This window comes from Arachis hypogaea, chromosome 18 (assembly GCF_003086295.3).
Source record: "Arachis hypogaea cultivar Tifrunner chromosome 18, arahy.Tifrunner.gnm2.J5K5, whole genome shotgun sequence".
NCBI lineage: Eukaryota > Viridiplantae > Streptophyta > Magnoliopsida > Fabales > Fabaceae > Arachis > Arachis hypogaea.
Genome location: NC_092053.1, coordinates 124,684,161 through 124,700,172, shown reverse-complemented (window position 1 = coordinate 124,700,172; position 16,012 = coordinate 124,684,161). Strand labels below are relative to the sequence as shown.

Below are 16,012 nucleotides of genomic sequence, written 5' to 3'. Positions count from 1 at the left end.
GGCCCTAGAGGAGCAGGGCGAGAAGCCGGGCAAAGAGCGGAACCCATCGTGGCATCCTCGGAGGAGCGCACAAGATCCCCCCCCCCATGACGAACCACACGATCCCTAGAAAGACGCCCCTTCGGGGGAACCGGCGACAACAGCGCCAGGATAATGCAGGAACTGCGTCACAGAATGCAGGACCTAGAGCGTCGATTGGCAGATCGGGAACATCGCCAGCGAATGCCTGAATCAGGCGACTCCCGTTCTCCCCAAGAAGCCGCTCCCGATGCACGGGTAGCCCAAGGTCCGAATCTGAGAGCCCTAGGGAGGAAGGACGCACAAGGAGGCACTACGACCCACTCATATATGTCAGGCACAGGAGGCGGCGCACCACAGATCACGCCGCCGCAGATCGCGACCAGGAAGATGGTCGACGGGAAGATGGCGAAGGGAGAACGCGGCGAACATGCGGACCAGTCATAGTAGGTGCGATCCCATTTCATCGTTCCATCCTCGAAGTCCGGCTGCCAAAGCACTTTGACAAGCCAACGGACATGAGGTACGACGGAACCCAAGACCCACAGGAGCACTTCACGGCCTTCGAGGCCAGGATGAACCTGGAGGGAGTAGGGGACGAGGTAAGGTGCCGCGCTTTCCCGGTCACCCTCGCGGGACCTGCGATACGGTGGTTTAATAGCCTCCCGCAGGGCTAGGTGGCCAAGTTCTTGGATATAAGCCACGCCTTCTTAGCCCAATTCACGACCAGGATAGCCAAGGCAAAGCACCCAATCAACCTGCTTGGAGTAACGCAGAGGTCCGGAGAACCGACAAGAAAATATCTAGATCATTTCAACGACGAATGCCTGGAGATCGATGGACTGACTGATTCAGTTGCCAGCCTATGCCTGACGAACGGTCTCCTAAACGAGGACTTCAGAAAGCACCTCACGACGAAGCCGGTATGGACAATGCATGAGATCCAATGCGTAGCCAGAGAATACATCAATGACGAAGAAGTCAGCCAGGTCGTGGCTGCCAATAAACGGCAACCCTCCTACAGTCAAAACCGGCACCACGGAAGCGGAGAAAGGCAGAATGAACACGCTAGAGACGACGGCCCGAGTAAGAATCCCAGGCCTTTCCCTCGGGTCGGGAAGTTCACTAATTACACTCCCCTCACCGCACCAATCATGGAAGTTTATCAACAGATAGCCGAGAAGGGGATCTTGTCGAAACCCCGACCACTGAAGGAGCGAACAGGGGGGAACCGGAGCCTCTACTGTGACTACCACAAGGGCTATGGGCACAAGACTCAGGACTGTTTTGACTTGAAGGACGCGCTGGAGCAGGCAATTAGAGATGGAAAGCTAGCCGAGTTCTCCCACCTCATTAGGGAGCCGAGGAGGCGGAACCGCGATCACGAGAGCGAGGATGGAACACGGGCAAAAAAGCGACGTTAGGAGCCGGAAGAGAACGACCACGGCCTCACCATAGTAAACGTGGTAACCGCAAGAAACGCGGCGCCCAGGTCGAAATCGGCACATAAGAAGGACGCCAAGGTCCTCACGGTTTCCTCATCCCCTGCGCGAAGCACCAAGAAACTCCCATCCATCTCATTCGGCCCGGAGGACAAATGGTTTGACGAGGTCGGGGAAAGTCCTCCCATGGTCATAACGGCCATAGTAGGAACCGTTATCGTCAACCGGATCCTTGTAGACACGGAGGCAGACTCGAACTTCATGTTCCGCAATGTGTTCGACGCTTTAGGTCTAAGAGACGCCGACCTACAGACTCACCAGCACGGCGTCGTAGGGCTCGGTGACCACTTCATCAAGCCAGACGGGATAATCTCCTTGCCGACCTCCGTGGGACAAGGTCAAAAGAGAAGAACAGTGATGGCCGAGTTCGTGATCCTACGAGACTCCACCGCCTACAACATCATCCTGGGGAGGAAGATCCTCAACGACCTAGGGGCAGTCATCAGCACTAGGATGCTGGTAATGAAGTTCATAGCTGAGAATGGGTCGGTAGGGTCCGTAAAAGGAGATCTGGAAACGGCAGTCGCTTGCGACACTGCCAGCCTTTCTTTAAGGAAAAAATCTAAAGAGGCCTCGGGGGTATTTCTCGCCGACCTGGATGCCAGAGTTGACGACAAGCCCAGATCCGAACCAGAAGGGGACCTGGAAAAGTTCAGGGTCGGGAATACGGAGGAAAAGTTCACATTCGTGAACAGAAACCTCCCCCATGAGTTAAAAGAGCCTTTGATGAAAATGATCAGAGCCAATGGCGATTTGTTTGCCTGGACGCCAGCCGACATGCCGGAGATAGACCCCCGACTCATGTCACACCACCTAGCCATCAAGCCGGAAGCCAAACCAGTGGCTCAGAAGAGAAGAAAGATGTCTCAGAAAAGGGCAGAGGAGGTGGCCAGACAAACGGCCAGCCTCCTCGAAGCAGGGTTTATCTGGAAACTGGACTATTCGACCTGGCTCTCAAATGTGGTCCTGGTAAAAAAGCACAATGGGAGATGGAGGATGTGCGTGGACTACTCCGATCTCAACAAAGCATGCCCCAAGGACTGCTACCCCCTCCCCAACATTGATGCACTCGTCGATGCGGCCGCGGGATACCAGTATCTGAGCTTCATGGATGCTTACTCTGGCTACAACCAGATACCAATGCACCGGCCAGACGAGGAAAAGACGGCGTTCATAACGCTAGGAGGAACCTATTGCTACAAGGTTATGCCCTTTGGCCTGAAAAATGTGGGGGCCACGTACCAGAGGCTGATGAACAAAATATTCAGCGATCTCATTGGCAAGACGGTAGAAGTCTATGTGGACGATATCCTTGCAAAGACCACCCAACCTAGTGATCTCATAAGTGACCTGGAGAATGTGTTCGCGTCCCTCCGACAACACGGCATGAGGCTCAACCCGCTTAAGTGCGCCTTTGCCATGGAGGCCGGAAAGTTCCTGGGATTCATGATAACCCAAAGGGGGTGGAGGCCAACCCGGAAAAATGCCAAGCGATATTCCAGATGAAGAGCCCGGGCTGCATCAAAGATGTTCAGTGACTGGCGGGAAGGCTCACTGCGTTGTCCCGGTTCCTCGGTGCATCGGCAGCAAAAGCCCTGCCCTTTTTCAACCTGATGAAGAAGGGAATAGCGTTTGAATGGACCCCTGCGTGCGAGGAAGCGTTCAACCACTTCAAAGAAATCTTAGCAGCACCCCCAATCCTCGGCAAGCCCAGAGCCGGAGAACCACTCTACCTGTATCTGGCCATAATAGAAGGAGCACTTGCAACGGTGCTGGTGCGGGAAGAAGCGAAAGCCCAACAACCAATTTACTTTGTGAGCAAGGCGCTACAAGGAGCAGAACTTAGGTACAACAAGTTGGAGAAACTAGCACTAGCACTCCTAACCTCTTCCCGCAGGCTACGGCAGTACTTTCAAGGTCACCAGGTGGTCGTAAGAACAGACCAGGAAATTCGTCAAGTGCTCCAAAAACCCGATCTAGCGGGAAGAATGATGACTTGGGCCATCGAGCTATCCCAGTATGACCTAAGGTACGAGCCTCGACATGCAATCAAGGCACAAGCAATGGCAGACTTCCTGGTGGAAGTAACGGGAGATCCGACCGAGGACACGGGCACACGATGGAAGCTCCATGTAGACGGAGCCTCCAACCAGACGTCCGGGGCGCCGGGGTCATCTTGGAAAGCCCAACTGGGGTCATTTACGAACAGTCGGTCAAGTTTGAATTTCCAGTGTCGAACAACCAAGCGGAATATGAAGCCCTCCTAGGCGGCCTGATATTAGCCCGAGAAGTCGGGGCTACGAGGCTAGAGGTATGCAGTGACTCACAGATCGTCACGTCGCAAGTGAATGGAAGCTACCAAGCTAGAGACTCGTTACTACAGAAGTACTTAGAGAGGGTTAAAGAACTGAACAAACAGTTTGAGGAGGTCACGGTCCAACACGTCCCAAGAGAAAGGAACACACGGGCAGACCTCCTATCCAAGCTAGCGAGCACGAAACCGGGAACCGGCAACCGCTCCCTCATTCAAGGCATCACGAGAGAACCAGTGGTTGCCCTCCACCTGACTAAGATAAGCCCCTCCTGGATGGACCCCATCACCAATTTCTTGGAAAACGGCGACCTCCCCGGAGACGAGAAGGAAGCTAAAACGTTAAGAAGGGAGGCTGCCAAATACACAGTCATACAGGGCCAACTACTCAAAAAGGGACTTAGCCAACCTCTGCTGAAATACCTACATCCCGATCAGACGGACTACGTGCTCCGAGAAGTCCACGAAGGGTGCTGCGGTCACCACATCGGGGGCAAAGCCCTAGCAAGGAAGCTCATCCGAGCCGGATATTACTGGCCGTCAATGATGGAAGACTCCAAGGCGTTCGTAAAAAAATGCGTCAAGTGCCAAGAGAACGCCAACTTCCACAGAGCACCGGCCAACGAACTGAGCCTGATGACGTCCTCCCAACCTTTCGCACAGTAGAGAGTCGACCTCCTGGGACCCTTCCCAGTCGGCCCAGGGCAAGTCAAATACCTCGTAGTCGCCGTTGACTATTACACCAAATGGATAGAGGCCGAGCCGCTGGCCACCATCTCCTCGTCCAATTGCAAAAAGTTCATGTGGAGGCAGGTGATAACTCGTTTCGGCATCCCGGAGTTCGTCATCTCAGACAACGGAACGCAATTCACCGACAAGAAGTTTGTAGAGTTCCTCGCAGGCTTGGGCATCAAACAGAGATTCTCCTCGGTAGAACACCCCCAGAAAAACGGACAAGTCGAGTCCGCAAACAAGGTCATCTTACTTGGCCTCAAGAAGCGACTAGACAGCAAGAAAGGAGCATGGGCTGACGAGCTCGCCTCGGTCCTCTGGTCCTACCGAACAACCGAGCAGTCAGCAACGGGAGAAACCCTTTTTCGCCTGACATATGGGGTAGACGCCATGATGCCCATTGAGATCGGCAAACCGAGCCCACAGGTACTTCTCAAGGGGGTTGAGGAAGCAGTAGAGAAGGACCTAGTGGATGAGACCATGGAGAAGGCCCACCTGTCAGAGGTAGCACTAAAGCAAAGAATAGCCCTGCGCTACAACACCAAGGTGCTCTAAAGGGAATTTGGGTAGAACGACCTCGTCTTGCGACACAATGACATCAGCCCACCGACCCAGGGAGAAGGTAAACTGGCGGCAAACTGGGAAGGCATGTACAGGATCAAAGAAGTGATTGGCAACGGCGCCTACAAATTGGAGAAGCTCGATGGAAGGGAGGTCACAAGAACTTGGAATGCGGCAACCTGAGAAGGTTCTACTCTTATATCAAGTATGCCGACCAGTCGATCTAGCGAGCTTAATCATTTCCCTTTGTATCTGTCAATGGTAACAGACTTGCTTAATTGCCGATTAATATTTACTTACCATTTCTTCTAATTTTATTTCTATTTATCCTTTTTCCTACTTACACATCGCACGACGACGAGTTCCTCAACGCATTAAACAGAACCACAATACGGCACCCCGGGACTGATCACCTTGGGGGCCACCTAAACCACAGCCACTACGAACGGCTACAACGATAACAAAAGGCCACGACCTGGCCCCGCTACCAACACAACGGTAAATGAACGAGCACTAAGCTCACACCAACAAAACAGTAACGCGACGAAGTAAAAATACCACCACGGGCAAAGACGACGGCAACGATAAGCTGATCAAACGTATTTTAAAGGTATAACAATATAACCGCAAATCCATATAAAAACATAAAGGCACAAGAGCTCATTTCCTCGACATCTCAACGATCTTGCCATCCTTGATCGTCTTGAATACTCCAATGGCTGATGTGTCGAAATCGGGAGCCACGATCTTCACCTGAGCCTTAAGGGCCTCCTCAGTCATGAAGATCGCGTTCTTCCCCTGCTCTTTAGTTGCCTTGTGTTTCTTCTTGAGCTCTTCAACCTCGGCCTGAGCAGCTTTAGCCAGCGAGACGGCCTCATCACGCTCTTTCTCCAAGGCCACCACCCGACCTTGCGCGGCGTTCAGCTGGCTCTCCAGAGTCATCTCCTGCTCGGCTAAACGGGACACAGTCTCATCGAAGGCTCTCATTTTTTCCTCGACAGACATGGCCTTCTCCTCGGCAATCTTGAGTTTCTCCCCCGCTTCGGACAGCTGCCCTTGAAGCAATTCAACTTGAACTTTGAATTCGTTGTTGGCCGTGGCAGCAGACTCAAGTTTTCTTCGTAGTGACTGCATCCCCGACAACTCGAACTCGGCCTTCCGAGCTATTACAGCCCCACGAAGCAGCGTGCAATACATCCACCTCGCCTGGCTCGTCAGCTCGGTACCAAGGAAGTGATCCTCCGTGCCGGGGATCAGTTGGGAGTCGATGAAAGCCCCAGCATCGAAGTTCCTCTCCATCACAGTAAGAGTCCCCTCAGGGCTAGAGGATGCCCTCTGCCTTTTGGGAGTAGGACGAGCTTTAAGTCGGGACTCTCTTGTCGGGAGGAGGAATGTCCAATGCCGGCCGTCTCCTCAGGAATAGGGGAAGTATGCGCGTCGATAGGATTCTTGTCAGACATTTTGGCGTCACGAGGTGAAGGCACCGACTGATCTTTCTTCTCCGAAGAAAGGTCCTCCGGCTTCCCGACAACCTTCTCGTCGGCCTTCTCCTCATCGCTATCCTCCAAGAAGGTCTTATACAGACCCTCGAGCCCTGTCACAGAAGCCGACATCTCCACTGCAACGGAAAAACAAACGTGTTAGTCGTGAAGCCGATAAAACCAAATAAAACGAATAACAATGCAAAAAACACAAGACAAAGCAGCTCACAAATATAACTCCTGGCGACCTCCCGTTCGCCCATGAGGAGGTGGGGGTTCACATGGTTCTTTCCAAAAACTGCCCACAACACGTCGGCAATTCTCTTATTTACAGCAGACATTCCTTTATAAGTCACCTTTATGAAGGTATTAGACCCCGCCCCAAAACTCCAATACATCAGGATGAGGCGCTCCCCCTCCAACAACAACCAGAATGGATGGCGACCTTTGGCGGGACGGACCTTGAAATATTTATCCTTGAACCCATGGTAAGAGTTCTCGAACAACCCAAATATCCTTCAACCCTGGGCGGATCGGAAAGACAAGAATCCTTTCCTCGCTTTCCCCTCCTTGGAAGGGTTAGTAAGGTTGAAGAAAAAGAGAAAGACGTCCACGGACACCGGCAGCTCGAGATATTCGCACACCATCTTGAAACAGCGGATAGAAGTCCAACTGTTCGGATGCAGCTGCAACGGCGACACGGATATCCGGCTGAGAAGCGCCATCTGAAAGTCAGAAAATGGGATGCGAACGCCCACCTGGGTGAACATGGCCTTGTAAAACCAAATCCAGTCGGCAACCCGGGGGGAATGAAAATTAATTTCATACAGCCGTTCGTTGGGGGCAGGAACGAAGACGTCATAATTGGCCTCCTCATCTGTCCCTCCACACAGATACTCGGCTTGTCAGAACTCCGTCAACCAGTGTTCTGAGAACCGGACCGGACCGGCCGGTTCGACCGGGTTAACCGGAAACCGGCCCTCTTACCGGTCCGGTTGATGCCAAAAACCGATCTGCAAAAAACCGGTCAAAAAACCGGTCAAACCAGTGGTTAACCGGTGAACCGGGTGAACCAGTCCGGTTTTTTGGAGTGCCGGTTAGCTATTTCTAATCAAAACTGCACCGTTTTGATTAATAATAATTGGGAAAACTGAAAAGAAAGCCCAAACGGGCAGAGACAGACACCCCCCACCCTCTTTCCCTTCTCTCTCTCTCACCAAAATCCAACCCTAAAGCCAAAACCTTGCTAACACACACCAAAGTCGCGCTGAAGGAGAAGGCGGCGAGAGGCAGAAGACGACGATAGAGCTCACGTAGTGGGGGATAGAGGAACTCGCAGCTTCAATCTCTGGGAGAGGAAGCGCATGCACCGTCGGAGATGAGGGAGACGATCACGACGGAACAGAAAGGACGGCGGAGTCTAGAGAAGAACTGGACGCTGGTGGCTTCTGCAGAACGGGACGGTGTTGGCCTTCTGGGAGTGTGGCGGACTGGAGATGGCGACTGGACAGTGAAGAAGAAAGGGTATTGATCGAACTAAACTAGGTTACAGGCGAGACGAAAGGTTCGAATTGATGGCGCTCAGTCGCGGAAAAAAATCCAATAAACGGCGGTGAACGATCGCCTCGATCATTGTTGAGTGACCAAATTGATTTGGGATTAGGGTTTCTCTGTCCATCGTTGCCTTTCTATTTTTCGTTGCTTGCTTCTTCGACGTCGTCAACGGTAAGCTCCTCCAGTGCTTCTTCAGTTTGATTTCTGGGAGTTGATTGCTGTTTTTCTGGATATGTTTATCGCGAATCGTTTTTTTCTGGGTTATATGCTTGTTCATTGTTGTTGTGAAGAGAGCTGGATTGTTGGTATTTGTTCTAACTTTTGGACTATTATTGTTGATTACATATAATGTTGTGAGTTATTTTTGTGTTATTGTTCTGATTTTTGGAGTACTATTGTTCTGACTTCTGGTATTTGTGCTGATTCTGAATTAATTTATTTGTTATTGAGTTGTTGCTGAGTAAAATTATTTAGGAATTTTTTATTTTGAAGATGGAATAATGAGATAGTGATCACTAAGTTAAAAAATTTAATATATTTATTTTAATATTTAATTAAACCGGTTCAACCACGGTTTAACCACGGTTAACCATTAAACCGTTGAACCAGTACCTCTACCGGTTTATTGACCGGTCCGGTTCTCAGAACCTTGCCGTCAACTCCCCCTCGTCCATTTGATTTGGCGAGTCTTTCACATCGGAAGTCACCCAGGCGTAAGGGTCGTAATTCGCGGTGGAAGGAGAAGTCCGAGAAACGATGCGAGGCATACCTACAGTGGGGGTACCACTCCGTTAGTTTATGAGGTTGGGAGTCCAGATAAAGCCCAGAAACTATGTTCGTCCTATTCAACAGTTAAGACCAAGCATGGCTAGAAGTTATCTATCATAACAAGCTACCTAAACGCCTACCCTGGAATGGTAACCCCCCCTAACGCACCTACTTGGCACTAAAAATTTATCTATCGATGCAAATCAAACATGCAGCAAAACAAGTAACAAGCACAAGTAGAAAAACCAACAGCAAAGACAAGACAGCCTCGAAGCAGAAAGAGAGGAGAATAGTGGTTACCCGGATTGGTTGCGGAAGACTTGAAAGGAAAAGGAACGCGCGAAGATGCAGAAACGGTGCTTTGGATATTAGGGAGAGAAGAAAATGGAAGTAGGAGGAGCAAGAATAGGAAGGGAAAGAAAAGGCAAACTGTTTAAAAACCGCTACACAAAGCGCGAAAGGACCAGGGGCACAATGGTCTTCACGCGCGGGGTTTTCCAACCCATTATGAGTATTTAATGCTCGGCGCGAAGAACGAAGCGACGAACGGTTGCCTCAGTAACAAAGAGACACGCGCGCAGGAGGCACGTCCCTCCCACAGGTAGCCGACCTGTCGCCAAGCGCACGAAAGAAGAAGCAACGCGCCCCCAACAACCCTCGCGATTATTGCTGGCGCGTCGGGGGCACTGTTACAGCCTGGCCCAAACCATTTACGGGCCGGCCCGACCCGGGCACCACCCGACCCGAACGGTCGGATGTGAGACGCTCAGATGCCGACCCGGACACGCGTCCCTGACACGTGTCTCTGACAGCTTCGCTACAGCTGTGCAAGGGAGGCCTCGAAGAAGGTGGGCCTGTCCCTGCAGGGCCCACCTCTGACACGGTATATATGGGGAAGAACCTGCCCTTCCCCCAAGGTACGTCACATACCAATCAACCCTTATTCGCCTGCACACTTGACTGACTTGAGCGTCGGAGTGTCTTTGCAGGTGACACCCCCCTTTCTCACACGAAGTGCTCGGGACGTAGTCTACCCCAACCCGGCAACTCAGGATCAGGCGAGATCCCCTCCATCAATCAGGATACCAACCCGAACCGTCCGGTACCCGACCTACCGAACAAGAGGAAACATTTTTCTATACAAAAATGCTATCTGTACACTAAAATCAGCCACTAAAATCACCTACCAATGTATTTGTATATAAATACATGTGTGCTTTAATTTATTTTCAATGTATATTTGTATTCCAGTATGTATTTTATACTGATGACTGACTTTGGTGGTTGATTTTAGTGTACACGTAGCATAACTCGTTTCTGTGTTTGTAGCAAATTTGGGTGTAAAACGGAGATATTTGGGTGTAAAATGAAGATATTTGGGTGTATTTTTATTTTGATAAGTTTTGTATAATTCAAAACTCTTCCTCTCTTCCTCCTCATCTTCTACTGTTTCTTCTTCTTCATCTTCTTATTTCATATTCTCATAATTCTTTTTGGGAAGAAAAAATCAAACAAATAAAAAAATATATATAATTTTACAAAATCAAAAGAAAAAGGAGGAAAAACACGACGATGAAGATGAAACACGCGAAGAAAAAAGAGGAGAAACACAAAGAAGAAGGAGAAGAAGAAGAAAGAAGAGGAGGAGGTGGAGGAGAAACGCGAAGAAAAAATGACAGTTGTGGTTTTCATCGAGGAAGAAGAAGAAGAGTCATTCATAATTGTGAATGTGCGCTTTAGAAACGTCATGCGCGTGTTAACACGCTTTTATGGGTGAGCGTAGCTTCTGTTGGGTTTGGCCCAACTTGTAAAACTTATAAACCAAAAAGACTTGTATGTGTAGTATAATTGTTTTAATTTTATCTTTATTGCTAATTTTTTAACACTCAAAATTATCCCCTTTTTTTCCCCTCTCTCACTTACTCACCCTCACACTCACACTTAGGGGTGGGAGCCACAATCCTATTTGCATGTGCTCAATCCGATCGGATAGAGTTACCAACCCGATCCAGATAGGATTAAGCATATAGTGGGTTGATTTGCTTGTCAAATAGGGTGTGAATTGAGTATTGAACCAAAAACCTTTCATTAATATAAAAAAATTTTAATCACTAAGTCAAGATCTTTAATTGGAACTTTTACACTTTTGTTTATATAAAAATCAAATATGTTTAATGATATATAAATACCAAATTACAACTCCAATATCTCATCAAATTATTGAATATTATATTTTTTTATGAGCCGCGGATAGGGTCAGATACCTACAGATTGAGGATAAGTAAAGTTAGGGTTGATATGTTATAAACCCGCGAATAGAGCAGGGTTCAGCTTTAGTGAAAAAAAATCTGCAAATAGATTTAAGGTTATGTCTAAATCCTACCCTATCACATCTATTGTCACCCATTCTCTCTCTCATCTTCTCATTCTTCTCTTGTCTTGTACATGATTGCTACCATCGTCAAAAGCTAAGTGATGACGACAACAACGATGGCCAAGAACAAGTGTGAATAGTTAGGCGTATTCTGCCCTAGCTCATGGTTCTCTTTTTGTACTGGGTTCTACATCTGCAATATTCTTAGATACTATCGCATTTTTTAAGAAGACGATGAGTAATCACAAGATCATAGTTAGAAGTAGGGATTGCAAATTTGTTGGACTCACGAGTACCCACTTTGCCCTACCTAATCGGGACGAGTAATTATCTGACCCGGTGCGAGGTGAATTTTTTGCAGCGCGGGATCGAATTTAGGAAATACTATATAATAATAATAATAATAATAATAATAATAATAATAATAATAATAATAATAATAATAATAATAATAATAATAATAATAATAATAATAATAATAATAATAAATAAAATAATTAATAATATTTCATCATTTTTAAATTTTTTTTTTAATTTATGTTATATATGTGACGATAGTTATATAAATTTTGAAATTTAATTTTATTTGTTAGATTTTAATAATTATAGAGGCAAGATAGAGTGGGTATTCACAGGAACAGGGGGTTAGGGTTTAATTTTTTATTATCCATTGGTAGAAGTGTGATGAATTCTATGCCAGTTATTATATGGCGGGACGAATTTAAACAGAATCGAATAGGACAAAAACTCACCCCTACCTGCATTATTACCCCTATCTACATTTTAATTGGTTTTACGACAGTAAATCCAACAGTACTCAACATTTTTCTTATAGTGTCTTCTTTCAACTATCTATTTATCTATTCAATTAAGGGGAAAAACTTCGACCATGGTCAATATGGTGTACTTGCACTTGAAATAAATTCAATTTAACATATTAATTAATGTTATAATATTAATTATATACCGATGATACTAAATTTAATAACTTTTTTTTACCAGCTACAAACATAAAAGAACACCACTAACTCAGTAACTCTTAGTTGGTAAAGAACAATATCGTATATAATTATTACTAAATAAAGTAACCTAACAAAACAGATGTTGTTCGAGACACATTCACATAATATAAAGGAATGGTTAACCACCAAAAAGTCTCCCGAAATATTTTGTCACTAACAAAATGACCCCATTTTTTGTATCGACAAAAATACCCTTTAATAATTTAAAAACGTGCATGAAACACTCATTCGTCAAGAGAAACGTTTTTCGTTAACGTGAATATCTAATGTGGCAAATAGAAAAGCATATATGGCAAACGGAGCTGCCTAGCTGATAACCTATTCCCAAATTTTTTAATCCTAATCCCCAATTTTCAAAATCAAAAAGTCATCTCTGTGAAGGTGGTTCCCAGCAATAGTAGATAGGGTATTCTCTCTCCTTCATCTTCTTCCATCGTGCTTTCTCTTTCTCTCCTCTTTATCTTTGTGCTTTTCTCATTCCTATTCTTTCCTTATCGATGTCTTTCTCTCTTCTGTGTAGTTCTTCTCTTTCTTTTGTACATTAATGGTGGCTCCTCCATTTTTTTGTGCGAGCTCCTTCTTTTTTTCTATGCCACCTTCCTCTTCTTCTCCTCCAAGCCTTTATCACCTTCTCCCAATGTCGTCGAAATCGAATTAGTATTCTATTTAAGCACTTGCAATAAAAATGGTGATTTTGGTATTAGAAATTGAGGATTTTTTTGTGAAGAAGGTTTTGGAAGTTTAGGATGAGAGTGGTGTTAGGAATTTGAGAAATTTAGAATCTCCATCATGAATCATTTTGAAATTGGGGTTTAGTTTAATTAAAATATGTAAAATTAGTGTTTTAAATTAGAAAAATAAATTGTGCATGTTTTATTCTTCAATCTAATATCTGTTTTTGTTCTTTTTTGTAATTTTAAAGAGGAGGTCAGTGATTGGCTGTGTTGATAGTTAGGAGTTGAGAGAGGAAAAGTGAGTGTAAAGAAGTGAGAGAAGAAAAGAAAAAGAGAATATAGAGGGGGATGGTGCTGCGGCGGCGGTGGTTTGCCGGCAGATATGTCACGGATGACATAGGTGTTGCGGATGGGTGAGTGAGTGAATTGGCGGGTGGGTGAGTGAGAGAAGAGAAAGGGAGGAGAGGAAATTGGGAAAAAAGAGAAGAGTGTGTAGGCAATGTCATCCTCTCGTTTGTCACATTAGACAATCACGTTAAAGGAGAATATTGCTCTTGACGGTGTTCCAAGATCAGATGTGGGCTAGTGGCAGCGGCGCTACTAGAGCGGCACCGACATCAGTGCCTAGTTCGCCGCCTCAGCAGGATCAGGGGAATGACGACGACTATTTAGACTGTTTCATTATATTTTATTTATTTGATTTTTATTTTTTTGTAACTTGATATTTAATTTACCATATTTGGTTTCTATTATTTAGAATTTGACTATTAATTGTGCAAAAAATAAATTTACCTAAAAAAAATTAACCACCTATTTTGTTTAAAATAAAAAAAAAAAACTAAATTTATCAGGTGAAGAATCTGACAATAATTAGGCGAAAAAGAATATAGTAGAGCACCAAAATTATTGGCAGAAATTTTCATTCCGCCAGTAATGAACTAGTTTTTAGGTAAAGAATCCATTGCAAAATCCGATAATAATTGGTTACCGGCGAAGGTTATACCGTCGAATTAGTTTCGACAAAAAATTTGCCAATAAATATATTACCAACAGATAATTTTTGTTATTCTGCCGATACTCAATATTTTTTTGTAGTGGGTGTTTCGTGCACGTTTTTAAATTATTAAATGGTATGTCGATACAAAAAATGGGAATTATTTTTGTCAATAACAAAATATTTTAGGAGTTAATTCTGTCAATAATAGAATAATTTAGGGACATTTTTTATGGTTAAATTAATGGGTCATCTTTTTTTTTATCTTTTTGAAAAATCTAAAATCAAACAAGATATCTCAATTTTACATATTTTAATATTCTCATTTATCAAATAAATAATTTAAATTATTCAATTTGATAACTACATATATGCATTTGTGTGGTCAATAAAGCTCAAGCTAAGAAAATATACGAAGAATTGCAAAAAATTTTCACTCGATACATTTTTTATATTATCATATTTTTTATTAATTATTTTTATAATTTGATCTATGAAAAGATAAAAAATTTTATTTTTATTTTTTTTTCATTTTATAGAAAAATAAAAACTTTTTTAAATTTAGATTTATATTTTAGACTATACTTAACAATAACAAACAAAAAAATCCATGACACTTGAATATCATACTTCTTTAGTAAATAACTTACCTCTATTTTGTATTTAATATATTTTATTTAAAACATAATGATATTATGATGATTACCGTATGGATTAAGATGTCACAAATTATTTTTTATATTGAGATGAAAATGATATTTTTTATTATCATGGGATATAAAGGTATTAATCTCAATTATGGTACTTTTTTATTTAAACTATAAAAATTGGACTCTCTAATTTTTAGGAACAAAAATCGGATCATTCAACTTTTTAGAAACAAAAATCAGAGATTTATAAACTTTAAAATAAAAAATTTACAACAAACAAAATAAACTCTCTGATTTAATTATTAAATTTTTTTAAAAAAATTTCTTATAAAGTAATCGGACTATCCTATTATATAGTCCCATACTAAAAAAATAACTTACACAAAACCAACATAATCAAACTGCACACGGTCTTTTTTGATGAGATAATTCTTGTGAAAAGGCCAAGCGACTGGGAAAGGGTTGCCTCTGGTCAGGTGAGAGGTCACCATAACTCCTAAAAGGGCAAGAGGATTGGGTATTAGGGATACTTCTTGTGCTAACATGGCGCTTCTGGAAAAGTTGGTATGAGATTGTCTAAATAATTGTGAGAAGTTGTGGGTGCAGGTTCTGAAGCATAAATATCTCAAAAATCAGTCTGGTATGAGCGGAAACAATAGAAATTCTTCATCGGCTACCTGGAAGAACATTGTTAGTGCCTATGAGCATCTCAAGGAAGGGTTTCGTTAGAATATTGGGGATGTCCACAAATCAGTTTGGTATGATGAATGGACTCCTTTGCTTTGCAACCTGGTTCCTTATGTGCATATTTCTGAATCAGATTTCATAGTGGCTGACTTGTGGAAATGAGTGACTTAGGAGGTTGATAATCTTACCACGTCTATTCCGCATGAGATTAAGCAGTTTATTTGTGGTCTGAGATATCCTAGTTCGACTGAGTTAGAGCCACAGTAGGAATGGTGGCCTGCAGCAACAAAAAAGTATAGTGGAAGGAAGGGTTATAGATGGTTATTAGAGAAAACCTTAAATTGAAATGCCAATAGTAACTGGAATTAGTTGTGGAATACAAACATTTCAGAGAAGTTCAAATTTACTATGTGGCTCGACTTACATGATGCTCTACCAACTAAGACCTTTCGATTCAAGCGGCATTTAACTTCTTTAGATATGTGTAAGAGATGTAACAAGGCGCAGGAAACTATGGAGCATTACCTTAGAGACTGTGAACGATCAAAGGCAATTTGGCTATGTTGGATCCTAGGATCCTGGACTCGACGGCATAGGGTGTGTTTGGCAAACACGTTGGGGAGGAGAGAAGCCCGTTTGAGCTTCTTGAAAGTTTCACTTTGATGTTTGGCAATTTTTATCCTT

At 44.5% G+C, this 16,012-nt stretch overlaps 2 protein-coding genes across 2 annotated transcripts; both read left to right on the top strand.

Moving 5' to 3' along the window:
* The first annotated feature begins 536 nt into the window (after positions 1-536).
* LOC112770448 (uncharacterized) lies at positions 537-1,442 on the top strand. The gene is made up of 2 exons (XM_025814803.1): positions 537-667; positions 749-1,442. Exons 1-2 carry the CDS (start codon positions 537-539, stop codon positions 1,440-1,442), a joined length of 825 nt encoding a protein of 274 aa, XP_025670588.1.
* Positions 1,443-1,646: 204 nt separating this feature from the next.
* Positions 1,647-4,497, top strand: LOC140181464 (uncharacterized). Its single transcript, XM_072225061.1, has 4 exons — positions 1,647-2,489; positions 2,655-2,904; positions 3,108-3,632; positions 3,752-4,497. The coding sequence occupies exons 1-4, from the start codon at positions 1,647-1,649 to the stop codon at positions 4,495-4,497; spliced, it is 2,364 nt and encodes a 787-aa protein (XP_072081162.1).
* The last annotated feature ends 11,515 nt before the right edge of the window (positions 4,498-16,012 follow it).